Below are 18,639 nucleotides of genomic sequence, written 5' to 3' on the forward strand. Positions count from 1 at the left end.
TGATATTCTAGTCCGGTATCATCATGTGGACGGTCACGATCTGATCTGGGCTTACTGAGCCATCATCCCTGGCTTCTCCACAGCTGGCATCAACAGTGCACATCTGTAGTCACAACGCTACCTTTGATTGGCTCTGATGATTGAAAACATGAAACCAGGAACATTAAAAATCGCCTGGTTTCTATTTTATAAAAAAGTAGGAGTGGAATGAACCCCACTGTGTGGCACAGGGCAAGTGCTAGATGCACATTTTTTGAGAAGTTTGCTTCTTTCTTTTTTAAACATTATTTCTTCTTTAGATACAAAGCTAAAGGGAAAAATAAAAAATAAAAAAAAGAAGATAGTCAAAATGAAGAGTAAATAGGCCAAGGCAAAGTGGAAATGGAGAGGAAAATTGGACATTTGAGCAAGTGGAACGAAAGGAGGAGAGGTGGCAAGACGCTTGGTAGTTTGGTTTGGACATCAATGGGTCTTAGAATTTTTTGTAGTAAAAGGAAAAAAACAAAAACAAAAAAACATTGTGGGAAGGCTCTGTGTTTATCTGAGATACAGGCGATGTAACTGCCCAAACTCAACATATGTTGTGATGTCATTAGACTTCCCAGCCAGTCACCTTGGAGGGGCTTACTTGACATCTCAGTATGCCTTGTTTTGGCTAAAAGCTGCAGTTTAACAAGATTCACTGTTTCAGGCAAAGGGGTTGGACTGGTAAGAATGAAACCAGGACTATATACAGAAAGAGTTCCATTTATAAACAAGTAACTGGTACCAGAAAATTGGAGAAAAGCATCAAAGCATTTCCCAAGCTGATAGGTATTAATTGCATAACTCCCTTTTTTCTTATATAACTAAGTATAAAAGACAACATTTCCATAGTAACTATAAAAATGAAAGGCAGTCTTTGAAGGGCTGAGGAGTCTTCTGGGTGGGAGAGAATTCTACAAATGCCCTTACAAGAAAGGATGCATGATATGCTACAGCTGTGTCACGAGGCAAGATCTGACCCGTGGGTTTTAAAGAATTGGATTCAGGTCTGTTCTGTGAGTGGTGAGCTGACTGAGGGTGGAGCTTCCTACCACTTCGCTGACAGATGAGGAAGTGGTGATGGTGTTATGCTGGATGACTTGTTGCTGGGAGCAAGCTGGAACAGGGCTTGCAGGAGGGCTGCTTTCTGGACCTAGGGGGAAAAAACAAACACATAGACACACACCAATATAGCTCTTCCTTGCGTGGACTTATGGGCTACCAGCAAAATATGACTAGACATGAACTTGAAGTAGAAGGCTCTCATACAATTTCTCCTGGAAGTTAACTTCAAAACTTTATTTTAAACTGGAGTCACAAAGCTATGCCTTCCCAGGTTACAGCTACGAGCAAAGCCATGCTTTCTACATCAGCAAAACGAGTTGATTATGAGTCCTGGTATGTGAATGTCCCCATCTTGTATTTCAAATAGCCATCCATATATCAAATGTGGAAAAATACTCACATGTGGTGGGAGAATCTGTGTTGCTCAATCTAAAAAATTATTTGAAAATAAATTGACCTTCAGTCATGAACCCCCTGTTCTTCCCACCAACCCCTACTCAACTGTCATTTAATCTATCTGCCTTCCAGATGCAGAAATTGGGATCTATAAAAAAGAGATCTATTTTCATGGATGGATAAACTGAGGTCGCATCACTAGCATTTCAGCCCACTGAGTGACATCCTGAGATACCGGATGTGATTCATCCAGTGCCTGTTTCCCAGTCCATGAATTTCTCTGAAAGACTACTAGGCCAATTTTACATGGGTTCCACCAGGCCACCTCCCTACTGTCTGCAGAATTGGAATTGGTAGGATTTTACCAGGGAAATCCTGCCAGCGAGATTTTAGCCAGAAATTATCAGGAGGTGGTAAGCATGGTGATAAATAGGGGTGATGAAAGAGGGTGCCACTGGCAGCCATTCAAAATCTCTAGTATGGGCTCTGCCTGGGGAGGGAATCTATACTTCCCTTTTGTTCTTTAAATAACATCCAACGCAAACTTAGTGGTAAAAAAAAAAAAATGGGACACTAAAAAGAGCAGATAAACCCGTGACTTACTTAAGTATCCTTGTGATTCTTTCTGCATAGCTGTTATTGGGCAGTCTTTATGTGTTAACAACAACTGTTTCAGTTGAGCCACTTCATTTTTCAACATGGACACTTCATTCTAGAAAGAAATAGCAAAACCGGATAGAGAAGGTCAGAGAAAACGAACCCAACAAACCATGTATTTCAAACAACGATGCAACTGGCAAACATTTTGGCTATGTCTGAATGACACTGAGAATATTAATCAGCGAGTTCTACCTGAGAAAGACACCTGGCCATCAATTTGGTCTTTCCCTTTATCAGGGACTTTCGGCAGATGTTGTTGTTGTTAAGTACCGTGGAGTTGGCTCCGACTCATAGTGACCCTGCACAGGGTTTCCAAGGCTGTAAATCTTTACGGGAGCAGAATGCCTCATCTTTCTCCCGCGGAACTGCTGGTAGTTTCGCACTGCTGACCTTGAGGTTGGCAGCCTGACTTGTAACCACTACGCTACCAGAGCTCCTTTCTGCAGATACTGGGTTTTAATTCAAGAGCTGAACAAGGTCAGACTACCCTATGGACTCTGGAGTCACATGACTTAGGTGAGAATCCTAACTTCACATGTATTATATGAATCTAGATAGGTAGTGTAACCCAACTGCGCCCCAGAAACCTCTTCCATCAGAAAAGAATAAAAAGAATACAGGTAGTCTCCAACTTACAACAGAGTTCTGTTCTGATGAGTCCATACGTCAAAACCTCACTTAAAACAGTTTACATTATTGTTGCCTTTTATTATGAGTATCTTTATAAACCACAACATTGATCATCGACATGTAAACACCTCATGAAGATGGTCACATCAACAAATTACTAATGATAAGAAGCTATTAAAAAAACACATCAAGACTGATGGTGGTTCATCCTAACTTGAATATGTCCAAAACCGGAGACCACCTGTGCATACAATTACATGGGGTTGTTGTGAGGATTAAATGAAGTAACAGTTGCAAAACACTTAGAACAGTGCCAGGTACATAGTAAACACTCTATCAACGTAGCCATCATAATAATCATCTTTGCACTGTCTTACAAGAGCTGGTTGGCATAAACTACGAGGAGAGGGTGCATGCCCAGTGATCATTGGGAAGAATTACATGGCAGGACATTAAGGACTGAACTGTGTCACCTCCTCACGCCCCCCATGCCACATTGCATATGTATGTATTAAGTTCTTTGTACCTGTACCCTTGGAGGAGTCCAGGTGTGGTGCTGTGGGTTAATGCGCTGGACTGCAAAGTCCATTTGAACCTCAAAGCCGGAGGTTCAAGCTCACCAGCTGCTCCTTGGAAACTCTGTACAAGGTCGCTATCGGTCGGAATCAACTCAACGACACTTCACAGCAACAGCATACCCTTGGAGGAGACTGAAAAGTCAATTTGAACCTCAAGGTTGAGAGGTCAAGCTCACTAGCTGCTTCTAGGAAACCCTGGACTGGGTCGCTATGTGTCAGAATCAACCCAATGGTGCTTAACAGCAACAACAACAACATATGCTTGGATGTAATCCTGTTTGGAAAAAAGCTTTTCTTTGTTATGCTAATAAGCCATGCCTGAGTTGGGTGGCCCTAAACCAAATCACTTTTGGATCATAAAGAGAGCAGAATGGACACAGAGACACACACTGGAGGAAGACAGACATCAAGGAATGCTGATGAAGGCAGGAGCTCCCAACACTAAGGAGCTCCCCCTAGATCCACACCTGACTTTGGACTGTGAGAAAATGAAAGCCTGGGTTCTCAGGCACTCATCTGTGTTATTCCCTAAAACACATGATTGTTGTCAAATGCCATAGAATCAATTCCAACTCATAGCAACCCTGTGTAGGATTTCTGCAGAGCAACTGGTAGATTTGAGCTGCTGACCTTGGGGCTAATTCAGTGCTTATTCTATAGCACTACACCAACTTCAAAGGAGCTCTCGTAGCGTAGTAGTTACGAATTGGGCTGCTAATCTCATGGTCAGCAGTTTGAAACTACCAGCTGTTTTGTGGGAGAAAGATGAGGCTTTCTGCTTCCGTAAAGATTTATAGCCTCGGAAACCCTGTGCAGGGTCGCTATGAGTCGGAACCGACTCCACGGCACATAACAACAACAACGACAACTTCAAATCGAAATGCCCTCAGGAAAGAAATGGACTCATCTACCATTAAATTTCCCCAAAGAAGTTCCAAATGGGCTACAGTTCAGTGGAGTCTGTCTACCTGCCTGGTGCCCATTTAGCAGGTGCCAGGAAAACCACTATGTACTGGTGGGATGAGGTCAGGCCAGAGAGGCAAGAGGGAATCAAGTTGTGAACCTTGATTGAATTAATCAGTTCATTAACCAGTTTGACTAATTTCTGTGTGGATTATCAGGGTGTCTTGGGTTGCATGTTTTTAAAATTTCTTCCTTAGATTTCTTCCGTAGATTGTTGTTAAGTGCCATTGAGTTGGTTCCAACTCATAGTAACCCAGTGTAGGTGTTCCAGGGAGCAACTGGTGAGTTTGAACCACCGACTTTGTGTTTCAAATCGACCTTGCCGTCCAGTGCTTTATCCTACTGCGCCACACCAGTTAGTGACTCAAATCTCCACTTAGGTAGTAATTCACAAAAGCATGCTCACAGCTTTGTAAAATAATGTCCTTGACACCCACTGTCTAAATATAAATGTGTAATAGATGGCTAACTCCAAAGTGCTTCCACTTGATAAAAGTAAACTGTAAACACAGTGCTTTCTCAAATAAGCCATTTTAAAATTCTGATAAATAATACCCTCTCTCTGGCCAGCGAGCCTGTGTGGCTGCCGTGCATTAGTAAGCCACACGTGGGCGACTTAAAAAAAAAAAGTATGCACACAGAAAAAGGTGTTTGAAAATTGCTGTCATTAAATTGTGGCTTACACTTTCAATATGAACTTGGCTTTTCAGGCATGTATTTATCACCTAGAAAAGTGAGCTTTGGGATCTAAAAGCTGCTCTTTTTGTTTTGTTTTATTTTAAATGTAAATCTAAATTTAAAGAGTAACTTCCATTTCTAAATTCACTTGCAAAACACTGTTAGTGACCATGTACTGAATAACATTAGCAACAAAGCAACAAAAGTATCATCTACAAGTTATTTTCTTTCTCCTCCAAACTTTACAAAATAAAAATGTCTATTTGAGAAATTAGCACTCATGATGAATAAATCACTTTCGGGCAGGAAAATTGCTCTTAAATCTGACAATGTTTATGGAAGGCAAATTGTACCTCCTTCCTCCAAATGAATATGATTGATAAGGAAGCTCTACTTCTAAAGCCAAAAGTGACCCTTTTTCAATTCCAGGCTTAGTGGGACAACTTTATTTTATAGAGCAATTTATTGTAGCCTTAAACAAGACCTTGTTCCTCTCTGTTTTTATGTGCATCTAAATACAGACTTTTTTGTTTTGCCCAATTCTCCCTCTGTTTATAGAAGCAATGAGTTCTGTTCCTATTGCTGGGTAATTTGGCAACTACTGCTATGGTGCTACAGGATGATGAACTGGACTGCAAGGTCAGTTTGATCTGCAAAGTTGGTGGTTCAAACCCACCAGCTTTGAAACCCTAGATAGCATCGCTGTGAGTTGGAGCGAACTCAACAGCATTTAATAGCAACATTGATGCTAGCTGCCCAACAAGATTCATGTAAATTGTGCATGTTAAAAGTATTGAATTGGCAAATATAGTGCTACGTGAGGGGTTTCAAAAAGCTCATGGTTACATGGAATGAAAAGATAATGGAATTTTTCCATGAAGTTTTTGAAACCCCCTCATATATCTTTTTATAAAACAACAGAACCAGCTTGTATAAAAGGAAGTATGTCACTGTAAGATAATCACTGTAACCACAAGGTCAAGGGTTCAAACCCACCAGCTGCGCTTTGGAAACCCTATACAGGAGCCCTCCGTGTTAGAACTGACTCAACGCCACTTAACAACAACAACATATAGAAGGCTATCCCTGGTTAAAAACAAAACAAACAGAACAAAAAGGGCAAAGGTGACTAAGATGTGTTGGTATATATGCATTTTTTAGCCTCAATTAAATGTCATATTGCACTGGAACTAGAGACTTAACATGTCTCTGAAATCATGGCTGCCAGACACCTGCATCCTAACTCAGAAATGTTCAGATGCAGACAAGTGTAGACAATGGTTCTTAGTATATGGAATCAAGTTCCAAGTTTTAATGAACCCAGCTACACTTTTCTACTGTGACTTAGGAAACAGCAAACAAGGAAAGCCTGAAAACCAAAAGCAAATCAAAACCAGTTCTCTTGTTTTCTGATATTTCTGGAAGAAGAAAAAAAACCTTCCTGGTGGCTTGACTATCTTGGGTAAGTTGGATTCAGGCTCCATTTCTTCCTCAACTATGTTTCTTAGCAGTCACACCCTTTCTCGGCATGCGTCAAGCTCCCAGACACTAATTGTTCAATGCCTCTTCCTTAAGAAAACACTGTGAATTCCGTTCTTTGGGGTTCTAAGGTTGCAAGGAGCTAACTGCCTACGATACTTGGCACATCCCAAACTGCTTCATAAATAAATCTTTTGCTTCCGTGAAAGGCCATTATAAAACAGTACCAGTCACTTCTTTAAGCAGCATATGTGGTATTCTGACCTAAAACCAAAGCCCCATACAACAGCTATGATGACTTCGGAGGCAATGTATTAGTAAACCAATATATTGCAGGCATAGAAACCGAAGTTCTGAAATTGGTAAGGGCCTTTAAAAAGGAGGAGTCTGGAGAAAGCTATGACAACCAGCCATGATTTAGACATGTATATGAACATCTTTCTTAATGTAACAAGTCAGTATGTTGTGCATGCTATGTGATTGTGGAAAATGAATACCAGTTAATATCCTTGGTAGAGAATAACAATCAACTTCTTGTTTACATCATGTTCACATAACTATGATGTTAATGGTGAGGTGTATAAAATGTCAGGAAGCAGCTGACTGTTCGTTCATTTTTCAACCATAACATAGCACAAACAACATACTGACACACGACGATGCTAATGGAGTCCTGGTGTGGCGCTGTAGGATAATCACTCAACTGCTGGGTCAGTTTGAACCACAAGGTCAGTGGTTCAAACTCACCAGCTGCTCTTTGGAAATCCTATACAGGGTCACTGTGAGTCGGAACCTACTCGATGGTACTAACAGTAACAACAGCAACCATGATGCTAATGGAGTCCTGGTGTGGTGCTGAAGGATAATCACTGGACTGATAATCACAAGGCCGGAGGTTCAAACCCACCACCCATTCCTCAGAAATTCTATACAGGGCCCCTATGAGTTGGAATGGCACTTAACAACAACCACATGATGCTAACAAGTGTCTTACTGTCACAGATTGGGGCAATGTTGGCTCAGTAGTAGAATTCTCACCTTCCATGTTGGAGATCTGAGTTCAATTCCTGGCCAACGTACCACATTGCACAGCCACCGCCTGCTAAAGGAGGCTTCAATTTGCTATGAAGCTGAACAGGTTTAGAGCTTCCAGATTTAAGACACACTCAGAAGGAAGGTCTGGTGACCTACTTCAGAAAATCAACCAATGCAAACTCTGCAAATCACAAGTGTCCAATCTACAGCCAATCCTGAGGATGCGAAAGGACCTAGCGACGTTCTATTCTGTTGTGCATGGGCTCATCATGATTTGGGGACCAAATGATGGCAGCAAACAACAGAAACATAGTCACAGTAAAATAGTTGCAGAAGCAACAGAAATTCCTGGGCAGCAACATCCAGCAGGACAAGGCACTCTTAACGAGGTGTTGAGAATCAAAGGATGTGAATTCCAAAACTGTAGCACAAAATAAGTATAAAACAAATGACTGGAAGAGTTCTTTAAGCTCCTTCCAGCAAGATAAGATTTAGTTTTTATTTTATGAGTGTTTCTGTGTTGCCTTGCATTGAGAAGACTAATTATCGACTTAACTAATAAATGATTCAATCTTAATTTTTATGAACTTTTTAATATTCTCAAATATGTTTCTATTTCAATGCCCTAGATTTCATAAAGAAACTTGTATGCCCAGCAGCTCCTGTGCATACAAATCTTATCGGGACAGAATCCAAAGAGACATTGATTAGAGTTTCAGTATAGAGCAAAATCTTGTGTGCTCATGAATGTATACATATTTTTGAATAAGAGACTATAGGCTTCATTAGGTTGCGTAAGGGCCCTCTGGCTTACAAGACTTCAAGAATCATTGCCCTCGAGAAAGAAGAGTGAGTGAATTATGAACATGTATTAGCACCTTAAGGATTCCATAGTGACAGACTGCCTTTTTAGTAAGAAAAGCACTCACTAGGCTATACGTGTATTTTAAGAAGAAATACTTTTCAAGGTAACATAAATAGGGATCACCTTGAATTCATTTTGGAAGAAGACAGTCAACACTTTAAAATATGTGCAAGAGTAAACAAATATGACCTGTACGTTTCCCTATATTGTAGCAGGAAAATAAAACCCAGGGATTCTGGAGGCATTTTCTTACTCTGAATTGCCTTGTATTAAAAATCATTGCAAATCACTAATTTTTCTATCCCGTGTGTGTAGTTTATAATAATTGTTTTAGGACTTAGTGTTAGCATACTTTGCAAAAATTAAGTATAAATAATGAAACTGATTCTCCTGCTGAGATCAACCCTTTATTTTTTTCATTTTTATTTTAATTTTATTTTTTCACTTTTCTAAACTAATTTGAGTTTGCTACTTTAAAACAGTTATCTATTTAAATGTGGACTGTAAGCAGGTAGAGACAGTCCTATTCTTTAACCCAAAAGGTTGCCTCAGGATGAAGACGCATCCCTGTAGAGACATCCAATACTACAATAACATGTGGTAAGCAAGCAGTCCAAGAAGTCTCTAATGGCTACATTCACAGGCTTTAACTTTGGGGATATTGTTTTGTTATAAGATAAACCCAGAATGCTTTTTGGTGCAAGCACTAGTCTATGCCAAAAAAATAATTATCAAAATGGGCCCTGAAATATAGCCTTCTTCTGCTTCTTCTTTTTTTGGTAGATTTTCTGAGGCCAGGTTTGCTTTACTCTGAAATAAGGAATTTTCAATTTGTCAAGCAACAGTTCCCATCTGGCCAATTCTCTTGCCAAGTCCCAAGCCTGGGCTCATGTGTCTAAAATTTCAGCAGCGACTTGGACCATGTGTCTTTGCATTAAAAAAGAAAAGCAATTATTCTCATGGGTGACCAGATGATTTCCATATCATCTATGGAACATATATGGTCTACTTAGCACCACATCAGCAGTTAATGGATTTAGGGCTGATCTTAGTCACTCTATGTTTTATATTTATGTATATATAAAGAATGTGGATTCTTTTAGTTTTAGGACTTCTAAAATGGAATATTCACAGAGCTGTATGTTAGGTCAAAAGAAGATTTGCTTGAGTCCTTATTCTGCTATTACTGATGGTACGATTTTTAAGGAAGACTCCCCATTTTTCTCTGAGCCTCAGTTTCTCCCCAAACATAATGCCAGTGTGGGTGGTTTCTCCCGTTTCTCCCTTGTGTTGACCTGCTGGGAAGACACGGGTTATGAGACTAGGAAATGAAGTCTGAGGTTCTGATTTTATTTTCTTAGGTCTGGTTTTTCCAATCTGAAACTCAGCAGCCTAACTAGAAGGTGTTCTATGCTGGAACACAACTGAAAGGTGGAGGCTGGCCATCCAGACCTTGGCTATTCCGTTTGGCTGGAGTTTGTTTGCTTAGCACCTTCCATTTCTGTTTACTTAAAACTTGGCACACTGGACAACCTCAAGAGAGACACCTTTTACTTTTTACAAAGGTCCAGTGAGAGGGAAAGGGTCATTCAAAGGTAGCTGAACCTGCAGAATCCTAGCCAGCATCGCAGGGCATGAGGCATAACACTCACCATCACAGACAGCAGTGAGCATTTGTGGTTTCTGTGTCTCTGAAGCAAAGCTGTGGTTGGGAAACGGCAACAATTTCATCTTTTTCAGAGACTGGCCTTTGCTAGGGCACTGCTTTAACCACCAAGGGGTATAGGTGTCTGCTAAGAGGAGTCAGTAGGGCTTTCCTGTTTTTCAGGGGCTTAGAAGATAGTATCTCTTTTTCTTAGCCATTGGTTCTGAAAATGGGTTAGGGTCTGCTGCTCCATGCTGTGGAGTCAGAGTCAGTCATGACCTATATCAACCCTGCATAGGGTTTCCAAGGCTGTAAATCTTTACGGAAGCAGAAAGACTCATTCTCCACGGAGTGGCTGGTGGTTGTGAACTGTTGACCTTTTGGTTAGCAGCCCAGCACGTAACCCACGACACTACCAGGGCTCCTTGGGATAAGGTCTAATCAAGAGTAAATGCACTTTATGTGTTTTATAAAAGCAATCCTAAATATGCACACGCCAAGTCATGAATATGCCTGCCTTCAGTGTAAACTGGCATCTTTACTTTTCCTGGCTTTCTGCTGCCACTGTTCTATGTTTTCACACCATGTTGTTGCTATTGTTGGTGAGTGCCATCGAGCCAATTCTGACTCATAGTGACCCTGCGTGGGGTTTCCAAGGGGCAGTTGGTGAGTTTGAACCACTGACCTTGTGGTTCAAACCGACCTTGCAGTCCAGTACATTATCCCACACCAGGACTCCTTTTCATGCTCTAGCGCCATCATATTTACTATGGAGTCATCCTATGAGGACAGTCTAGTTAACACTAATTAGAAAACAAAGTGTTGGCATCTGATATATACTATTCATAGTCCCTTCATTTGAGGAAGTGGTTCTCAATTGAAGGCAATTTGCCCCCCAGGGGATATCTTTTTGGTGACCACAAATGGGTGGGGGGCTTGCTACTGGCATCTAGTATATATGTGTCAGGGATGCTGTTAAGCATCCTACAATACACAGGGCAGCCTCCCACAACAGAGAATCACCAGGCCTAAGGAGTACCATGGACCACCAAAAGAACAAACCAATCTGTATTGAAAAAAGGACAGCCAGAATGCTCCTATAGAAGCCAGGATGGCCAGACTTTGTCTCTCATACTTTGGATATATTATCAGGAGACACCAGTCCCTGGAGAAGGACATCACACTTGGATAAAGTGGAGGGTCAATGAAAAAGAGGAAGACCCCCAATGAGATGGATTGGCGCAGTGTCAGCAGCAATGGGCTCAAGCGTTACAAGCACTGTGAGGACAGTATAGGATCTTGTAGTGTTTCCCTGTTGTGCATAGGGTCATTATGAGTGGGCGCCTGACAACAACAGACAACAAGGAGCTCTATTGCATAATGGGTTAAGTGCTTGTCTGCTAACCCAAAGGTTGGTGGTTCGAACCCACTGAGCATCTTCATGGGAGAAAGCCCTGGTGATCTGCTTCCCTTCCAGTTACAGCCTAAGAAACCCCACTCTATCACATAGGGTCCTTGTGAGCAGAGATTTGACTCGAAGGTACCCAACAACAACAACAACAAAAGGCAATAGTTTCAAGACTGAGGAAGCTTGATGGAACCTTAGTCTGCTATACCCACAAGGTTCCCCTGTGGCCCACTCCTGAAAGTGGTAGCAAGTTCTAGGGTTGCCCAAAGTTCAGTCATTGCAGAACCACCACTGTAATATTTGCCATGTCCACATACAACTGAATTTTTATTTACTTAGCATGTTTCTTCAAATTAACTCAATTAAAAAAAAAAAACTGATTTAGCCTTGTCCTTACCAATAATATCTGTGAAATTGTAGATTTGAGGTTCTCACTACCTTTTCCAACACACGTTCAAATAAAAATACAGCTATGGACGTGAAAAATGCTTATCCATGTACTACCTAAACGTTTCTCACACACATCATTGTGCATGCCAGATTCTAGAATTACCAGCTTTCGGGTTGGAGTGACTTGAAAAGTTTTTGATCCCTGCCATCCCTCTGTGGCTTGACTTCCTTCAACCATATCCTTGCCAAGTGGTTAGGCAGCCAGTGTTTGGGCTCTGTGGTGATGAGGAACTCATTCATTTATTCAACAAATGGTTATTGGGTGTAGACACCCAGGTCCTCACCATGCCAACCACTAACTATGCTAGATAGATGGGGGGAGGCAGTGTAGAGGCATTAAGACACCATTCCTGGCTTGATGGAGCATACAAGCTAGTGGGAGGAACCATGATCTTATTTCTCCACATATCTGCTATTTATAGTTCCCAGTTACTTTTTCAGCTTTATCACAAAAAGAATGATACATTTAGGGGTAAAAAGAGAATGCCCATAAATTACAGAACTCAACCCAAACTTTCCTTGAATACTTCTCACTTATATGGTGCATATTTCCAGTGGTTTCCATTTAGTGCAATTGAATATGCAAAGGCTTTGGAGTTACGGCACCTTTAGGGTCCTTTCTAAAGATGTACAGAGAACCTGAGGGTGGGTTGGGGGATGCAGTGATGAAGATGAACTGTGAACAGTAAAAATGCAGATTCTCCCAATTGTGGGAAATCTTTGTCCCAGTACCTTTCACCCTTTTGCCATACACTCATTTCCTACTGGACTGCTGCTATCCCTGGATTAATAGCGTAGTGGTTACGAATCAGGCTGTGAACCTTAAGGTCAGCAGTTCGAAACTGCCAGCCACTTTGTGGGAGAAAGATGACACTTTCTGCTCCCGTAAAGATTTACAGCCTTGGAAACCCTGTACAGGGTCGCTATGGGTCAGAACTGACTCCACGGCACACAACAACAACATATCTACTTAGTTATCTTTTTTACATGCTTGTGAAGAATACATTCCTTTTTTTTTTTTTAATGTCAGGTCTGAACCATGTCACAAGCCACCCTAGGATGAGAATCCCCTTCTCTCAATAGTCTCCCCTTCTCTGAAATACTCCCACAAAGGGGCCTGCTTCTAAGAAGTCCTCAGTGAGTAAATCAAAAGCCATTCAAAATTCAAATCCTGTTGAGTAGAACGAATAAAACATGACTTTTCTTTCAGAGTCAAGCAACAATCATAGTGACACTTTCTTTTCCTCCATGAAACAAAATGACTATCTACTATCAGCCAAAGCAACCTCCTCACCTAAGGGAATAACATAGCTGCCTTTCAGCTGAAGATTTATAATGTACCAGGCACTGTGCTAACTGCTTTGTTAAGATAGTAGTTCATTTTTTCCGTTCAGCAACTCTATGAGGCTATTATTCCCATTTTATAGATGAGGAAACTGACAGCTGGAGCAGTTAAACATGGCAAATAATTGTCCAAGTGGGGTTTGAACCAAAACCTGTGCTCTTGGCCCCATAGCTCCACTGAACAGGCCCTTCCCCTCCTCAGAGTCTCGTAGAATGATTGATTTAAAGTGGAATGGTTTGTTCTTGTTTTATAGAATGTCCCAGAATTAATAAAGCTGAGGAATAGTCTATTGTGCCACTACTGCTTGGGTCAACGAGTGCTTGAAGGGCAGGAAATGCCAACTGTACACAGGGCCTTTGAGTCAGAGGAGGGAGACCGAGCTCTGCACCTGAAGCTGCATGTTTGTCTGGGTGAGTTCTTCTGCTTTCTTTTCCAGTGACATCACCCAGACCTTCCTCTTCTGTCTGCAGCGGGTGGCAGCTGCCCGGTTCCGTTCCAGAAACTTCCGTCGCCTCTCATCCGGATCTTCGTCCACCACCCTCCGCCGGCGCCCACCTGTGGGCTGGGGCGGCTGTATTGTCTGGGTGGGCTGCATCTGTGGTGTGGCTGGTGATACCTGCTGGGACCCGATGGGGAGGGAGGTTGGGATAGGGAAGAAAGATGTTGGGTAAGAGAAGAAACCCAAGCCAGTGTTAAAACACAAAACCCAGTCAACTGCTTTAGTAAGCATGTCAAACATGTTTCCTAAGAATGAAGTAGAAAATGAAATCACTTTTATGGGCAGGGGGGAGTGTCATTGAACTATATTTTCATATAAGGTGCTAAGAGTTGGAATCGACTCGCAGACAATGGGTTTTGAAAAATTATATTCTGTGCCATTCTGGCAGGATACAAGAATAATTTGTGAACATATGTAGCCAGATAGCACTTGGATTGTTTCTTGATAGGCATTGGACTTACTCATGGCAGAGGAAACATTTGTCTTTTCTCTTACAGATGTAAAAAATGTTTCCTTGATAGTGCATTTAAGCACTTTAAAGCAGTCCATGTACTGTACAGGGGGGATCCAGAGAGGTCAGGGTTATTGCCACAATATGAATGAGTGATCCATCACTGGAGTGCACTCCTCCTGGGCAGGGTGGTGGGCTTTCTTTCATTCCAATGGGGGTAAACCATGTTTCCCGAACACTCATCTGGGGCTTCTTTGTCAATGCTGGGGCTCCTATTAAAGCAACCAGTGAAGTCTGGGAAGCAGCTGGGAACCTATTTTCAGTATGTCCCACTTCTTACTGCAGAGGGACTACCTAGACCTGTGAACTCAGAGAACAGCAGCTTCTCAGTGTTGACTCAACCAGGGAGTTACGGGAGGCCTTCTGGAGCCCAGAGGCGATTGGAAACAAGGCCCTGGAAGCTATGCAACCCATACCCAAAATGGCACCAAGGCACGCTACACACTTTATGTATGAGAGAGTGAGGGATGGCTGTGCATCCTCATATACTTCCATTATAAGGAAATCCTAGGCACGGCAAAACACATTATTAGAAATGTTTGCCATGCTTACAGATTCCTTGTTAGGGCGGCATGGGCCTCTGCGACATCTAAAGTTTGGGAGCCTCCCACACATATTGCTTTATTTCTCTCCACAAATCAGACACACAGCACCTTGTGAAATTTCTACGACTGATTCTTTATATGTCTGGACACCTAAGGCTTTCCTAATGCACTTTACTTCTCCTTATTTATTCTCAATAAAGGGGGTCTTTTTTTTTTTTTTTTGTCTCTTTTCCCATTTCTCAGTCACTCAGGTTATATAGCTGCAATACCTATAAAGTTGTTTTACAAGTCATAGTTAACCTGCAGAAATAACAGGCAAAAAGTTTTAAAACTGCAGCCCAACAACCTTCCCTACCACATTCCAGGGCTCTGATTGAAATCAATCAGAATGACTGTAATTGTACTAACAGAGGCTACATCAGGTGACTGGTGATGATATATTTGAATCCTAAACTCCATCAAACCTTCTGTGACGGACTGTAAAAGAATTACATCAGGATTGAGGTTGAACTGCATCGCAGTGATATTATTGAAAGCAAAGACATTTTCTAAAATGGTGTTATTGGCAATTCCCACCCTCCTGGTCACAGGGGAAGAACAAAATAAATTAGGCCTTACTCATCAGAGTGGCTGGTGAAGACGTAATCCTTGTTATTGGCAAAGATTAAGAACTTGTCATTTCAGATGCTAACCTCTGAGCTAATGACTCCAAAGCAAAGCATTAAGAGGGAATGGACAAGCTATTTTGACTTTTTTTTTTTGCCTTTACCATTTCTTTTTGTGAAATAGTGAACTCTTTTTGCCAGTTATAAGCAAGACTCTCAAGTAGGCACACTGGTTTTTAATCTCTTTCCGCTCTGTATCCTCCCATTCTAACATCTCCAACCTTTATCCTTGGACACTTTTTTTTGTCCACTTATTTCCAAAGGGATAAGCAATTTGGAGATTTCAGATTCAGTTCAGGTTCAGGGTAGAATGCATGGATTAGTTAAGGAAGAAGAAGAAGAAAAAGATCCTGTTAGCCAGGAACTCACATAAGGACTTTGAAATCTCATCCTTACATGTAAGGGGATCATAAATAGCAGGAGAAATTGCCAATGCTACCCTCAAGACCCAAATTTGTAGCCCAGTCAGCATTGTTACTGATCACTTTAATTTTTAAAATGGAATTCTGTTGACAGAGATGCACTGAAAGTTTTGATCAAAATACTGAATTGTGATTTCAAAAAGACATTTATTCTAAGTAACCATAGGGTCCCAGAGTTAGAAGGTCCTGAGGAAACTTCTATGCCTACTGTTCTAATAATAATGCAATTAAAAAATGACAAGATCTCAGTAACCAGACAATTTAAGGGTGGTATTTTAGAATACTGTCTAAACGAATTTGCTGAAATTTTAATAACTTTTGTTCAAATTAACTCAATTAAAAAAAATGATTTAGTCTTGTTCTTGCCCATAATACCTGTGAAATTGTAGATTTGATGTTCTCATTATCTTCTCCAACATACATTTCTTATTAATATAAGGATAAAAAAGGAATTGTCTGTGTAGCTAATTATAATAGCGATGAACTAATTGCATATACAATTGGCCACTTACTGCCTTGAACAAGAGGGCAATTAGTTAATTGGTAATTAGCTAACGAATGGCTTCTATATTTAAAGAACTGTTAAACTTGTCTATGAAATAACCTATCCCCAAAGAAACCAAAGATTTAAGTTCTTGGCTTCCTAAAAATTAAATATACATTTAGATCTATTGGCCTATCTATCTTTTCCCTTCTAAATGTGCATCTCAGTATGGCATTTGATTAAAAATGTGAATAAAAATGGGTTCTGGGTGGTATTTTATTTCTAAACCACTTACTACATTTCTATCATATTGTATCAGTTTGGAAATAATACCAATGTATTAAAAACAGAGCAGAGGGCTTTATAGAGGCTCTACTATTTAATATGAGTCTACGCAAAGCTATTCTGTCACTACCTATATTTTTCAGATGGGGAAACTGAGGCTTAGCAGGGTTAATTAACTGTCCACGGTCACAGAGGAAGTGATGTGGTAAAGGAATGAAGGTCCTCTCACTGCATACTCACTACACTTTCCAACTCTTACTCATCCACACACTTGCAAGGATCTTTGAAAAAGTAAGTTCATTTCAAATCATTAAAATGTTTGTGAACGGTCCGGTTTGGGATGGCTTTGCAGGTTTGAACATGGGTGTTCGGGGAAGGTCGTCAAAATCTGCCCGGCTGTGAAGTCTCATCTCCAGGGGCAGAGGAGAGAGGAGATGGTGAATAAGTGTTATTTGGTGGCTCCAGGATTCCGAATCCATTTCATCCTGGCTGAATGGAACTGTGCAGCATGGGAAGGATGAAGGGGACTATAAAGGTCATCCTGCTTGAGGATCCAAAGTGTCTGGGGCTAGCTCTGCTTCCTGCCATGTCCTTCATCTACTTACTTACTAAAACCCACTTGGGTATATGGGTTGGGTGACATAACGTCTGCCTGGTCCCCCAACTCTCTTTCAGTTTAGTCTAAATGACGGCTTTCTTTCTGGCCACTCCTGCTGACTCTCCACCACTGGGAGTTGGCCTTTTTCTAGAACCGATCCTCTACAGAGCTTGGCTGTCTCTGCTGCCTCCAACGCATTTCACATTGGGTGGGATGAGTCACCTCTCCACACCATTTACACAGCACCTTTGCCCCCACATCTCTTATAGGCCTCTTTGTCTGCCTAGAACTGTTGCTACGCTTTAGCTTTTTAACACTTACTATTCCACAAAAGATGGTCCATTGGATTGAATTTCTGTTTTACAGGTGACCAAATTGAATCTCTCTGATGTTCTAAAGCACAACAGCTAGAATCAAACTTAGAATTAACTGATTTTTCTCATTCTTTTTTTTTCTTCTTGTCTTTCTCTTAAGCTTAACTTCTTTCTGATCCTCTCTTTGATATTCCTCTTTTAGGGCTAACTTGGTAACTCAATGTAAAAATAGATTTTGGAGAACTTGAAGTTCACATTCGCCCCTAGAGATGGATCCTGAATGTAGTGCATTAGTTAAAGAAATTATGAGCTTGTGGGACAGCATAGGTAATAATTACCTCCTAGGAAATTAACAGAGCTCCCCGGAGTACCAGATCGAACAGTGGGCTGGTCAAACAAGGAGGCTGCGAATGAACCTAGCTTTATAGCCTGTACTGTTAGTCAGAAGGGGTGAAATGTCCTTAAAAGAGCCTACCTGTGCTTGGTTGCCGGTGTGCAGGGGTGGGTGTGGCGAGTTCTGGTGATGCGCTGGGTGTGCGTGAAGGTGGGAGTGGTGATGGGGGTGGTTTTGCTGGTGATGGGGCTGAGGATGAGGATGATGCGCTGGGTGTTGGTGCTGATGCGGGTAGGGGTGATGGGGTGGCAGTGTCTGGTGCTGATGCGGGTGCGAGTGCATGTGATGGTGTGGCGTCTGGTCCTGCCGGGAACCCATCATTTCCATCATGTGTCCCATGGCGTTCATGTTCCCATTGGACATGGCAGCAGGGTGGTGAGTCAACGCGGCCTTCAACCTCTGAAACAGAACACAACAAGAGGGAACCACTGAGGTCAGTCATGGACATATGAGCGGTTTCCAATCAAAATAACTCGTATTTCTAATTCTACAATAGTATATGGTATGATTGCTACCATTTTTATGTAGGGACGAGTGCTCTTGAATTCACCTCATATTTCCTTACATATAGTGCAGGGCAGGAGGTTAATTATCAGCCAGAAACATTAATTAGGCTGCACAGCTAATGAGCAGCACATGATATCAAAAAGTAGCCATTCTACTAAGGTTTTCCCTACCATGCAGTTTTGCATCATAGCATA

General features: G+C 41.5%; 1 protein-coding gene across 3 annotated transcripts in view; it reads right to left on the reverse strand.

Annotated features, from left to right (window-relative positions):
- Positions 1–273: 273 nt before the first annotated feature.
- Positions 274–18,639, reverse strand: part of CREB5 (cAMP responsive element binding protein 5) — a 583,431-nt gene continuing 565,065 nt past the window's right edge. For 2 of the 3 annotated variants that reach the window (XM_006832178.1, XM_006832179.1), the window contains 4 exons: positions 18,020–18,337; positions 13,610–13,837; positions 2,089–2,197; positions 274–1,177 (listed from right to left, as the gene is read on the reverse strand). In XM_006832178.1, the coding sequence (XP_006832241.1) occupies positions 1,014–1,177; positions 2,089–2,197; positions 13,610–13,837; positions 18,020–18,337 (819 nt within the window). In that variant the 3' untranslated portion in view covers positions 274–1,013. The remainder of the gene's footprint in view (positions 1,178–2,088; positions 2,198–13,609; positions 13,838–18,019; positions 18,338–18,639) is intronic. The other variant, XM_006832180.1, reaches the window with a different exon arrangement.

This window comes from Chrysochloris asiatica, unplaced genomic scaffold (genome assembly GCF_000296735.1).
Source record: "Chrysochloris asiatica unplaced genomic scaffold, ChrAsi1.0 scaffold00006, whole genome shotgun sequence".
Classification (NCBI taxonomy): Eukaryota; Metazoa; Chordata; class Mammalia; order Afrosoricida; family Chrysochloridae; genus Chrysochloris; species Chrysochloris asiatica.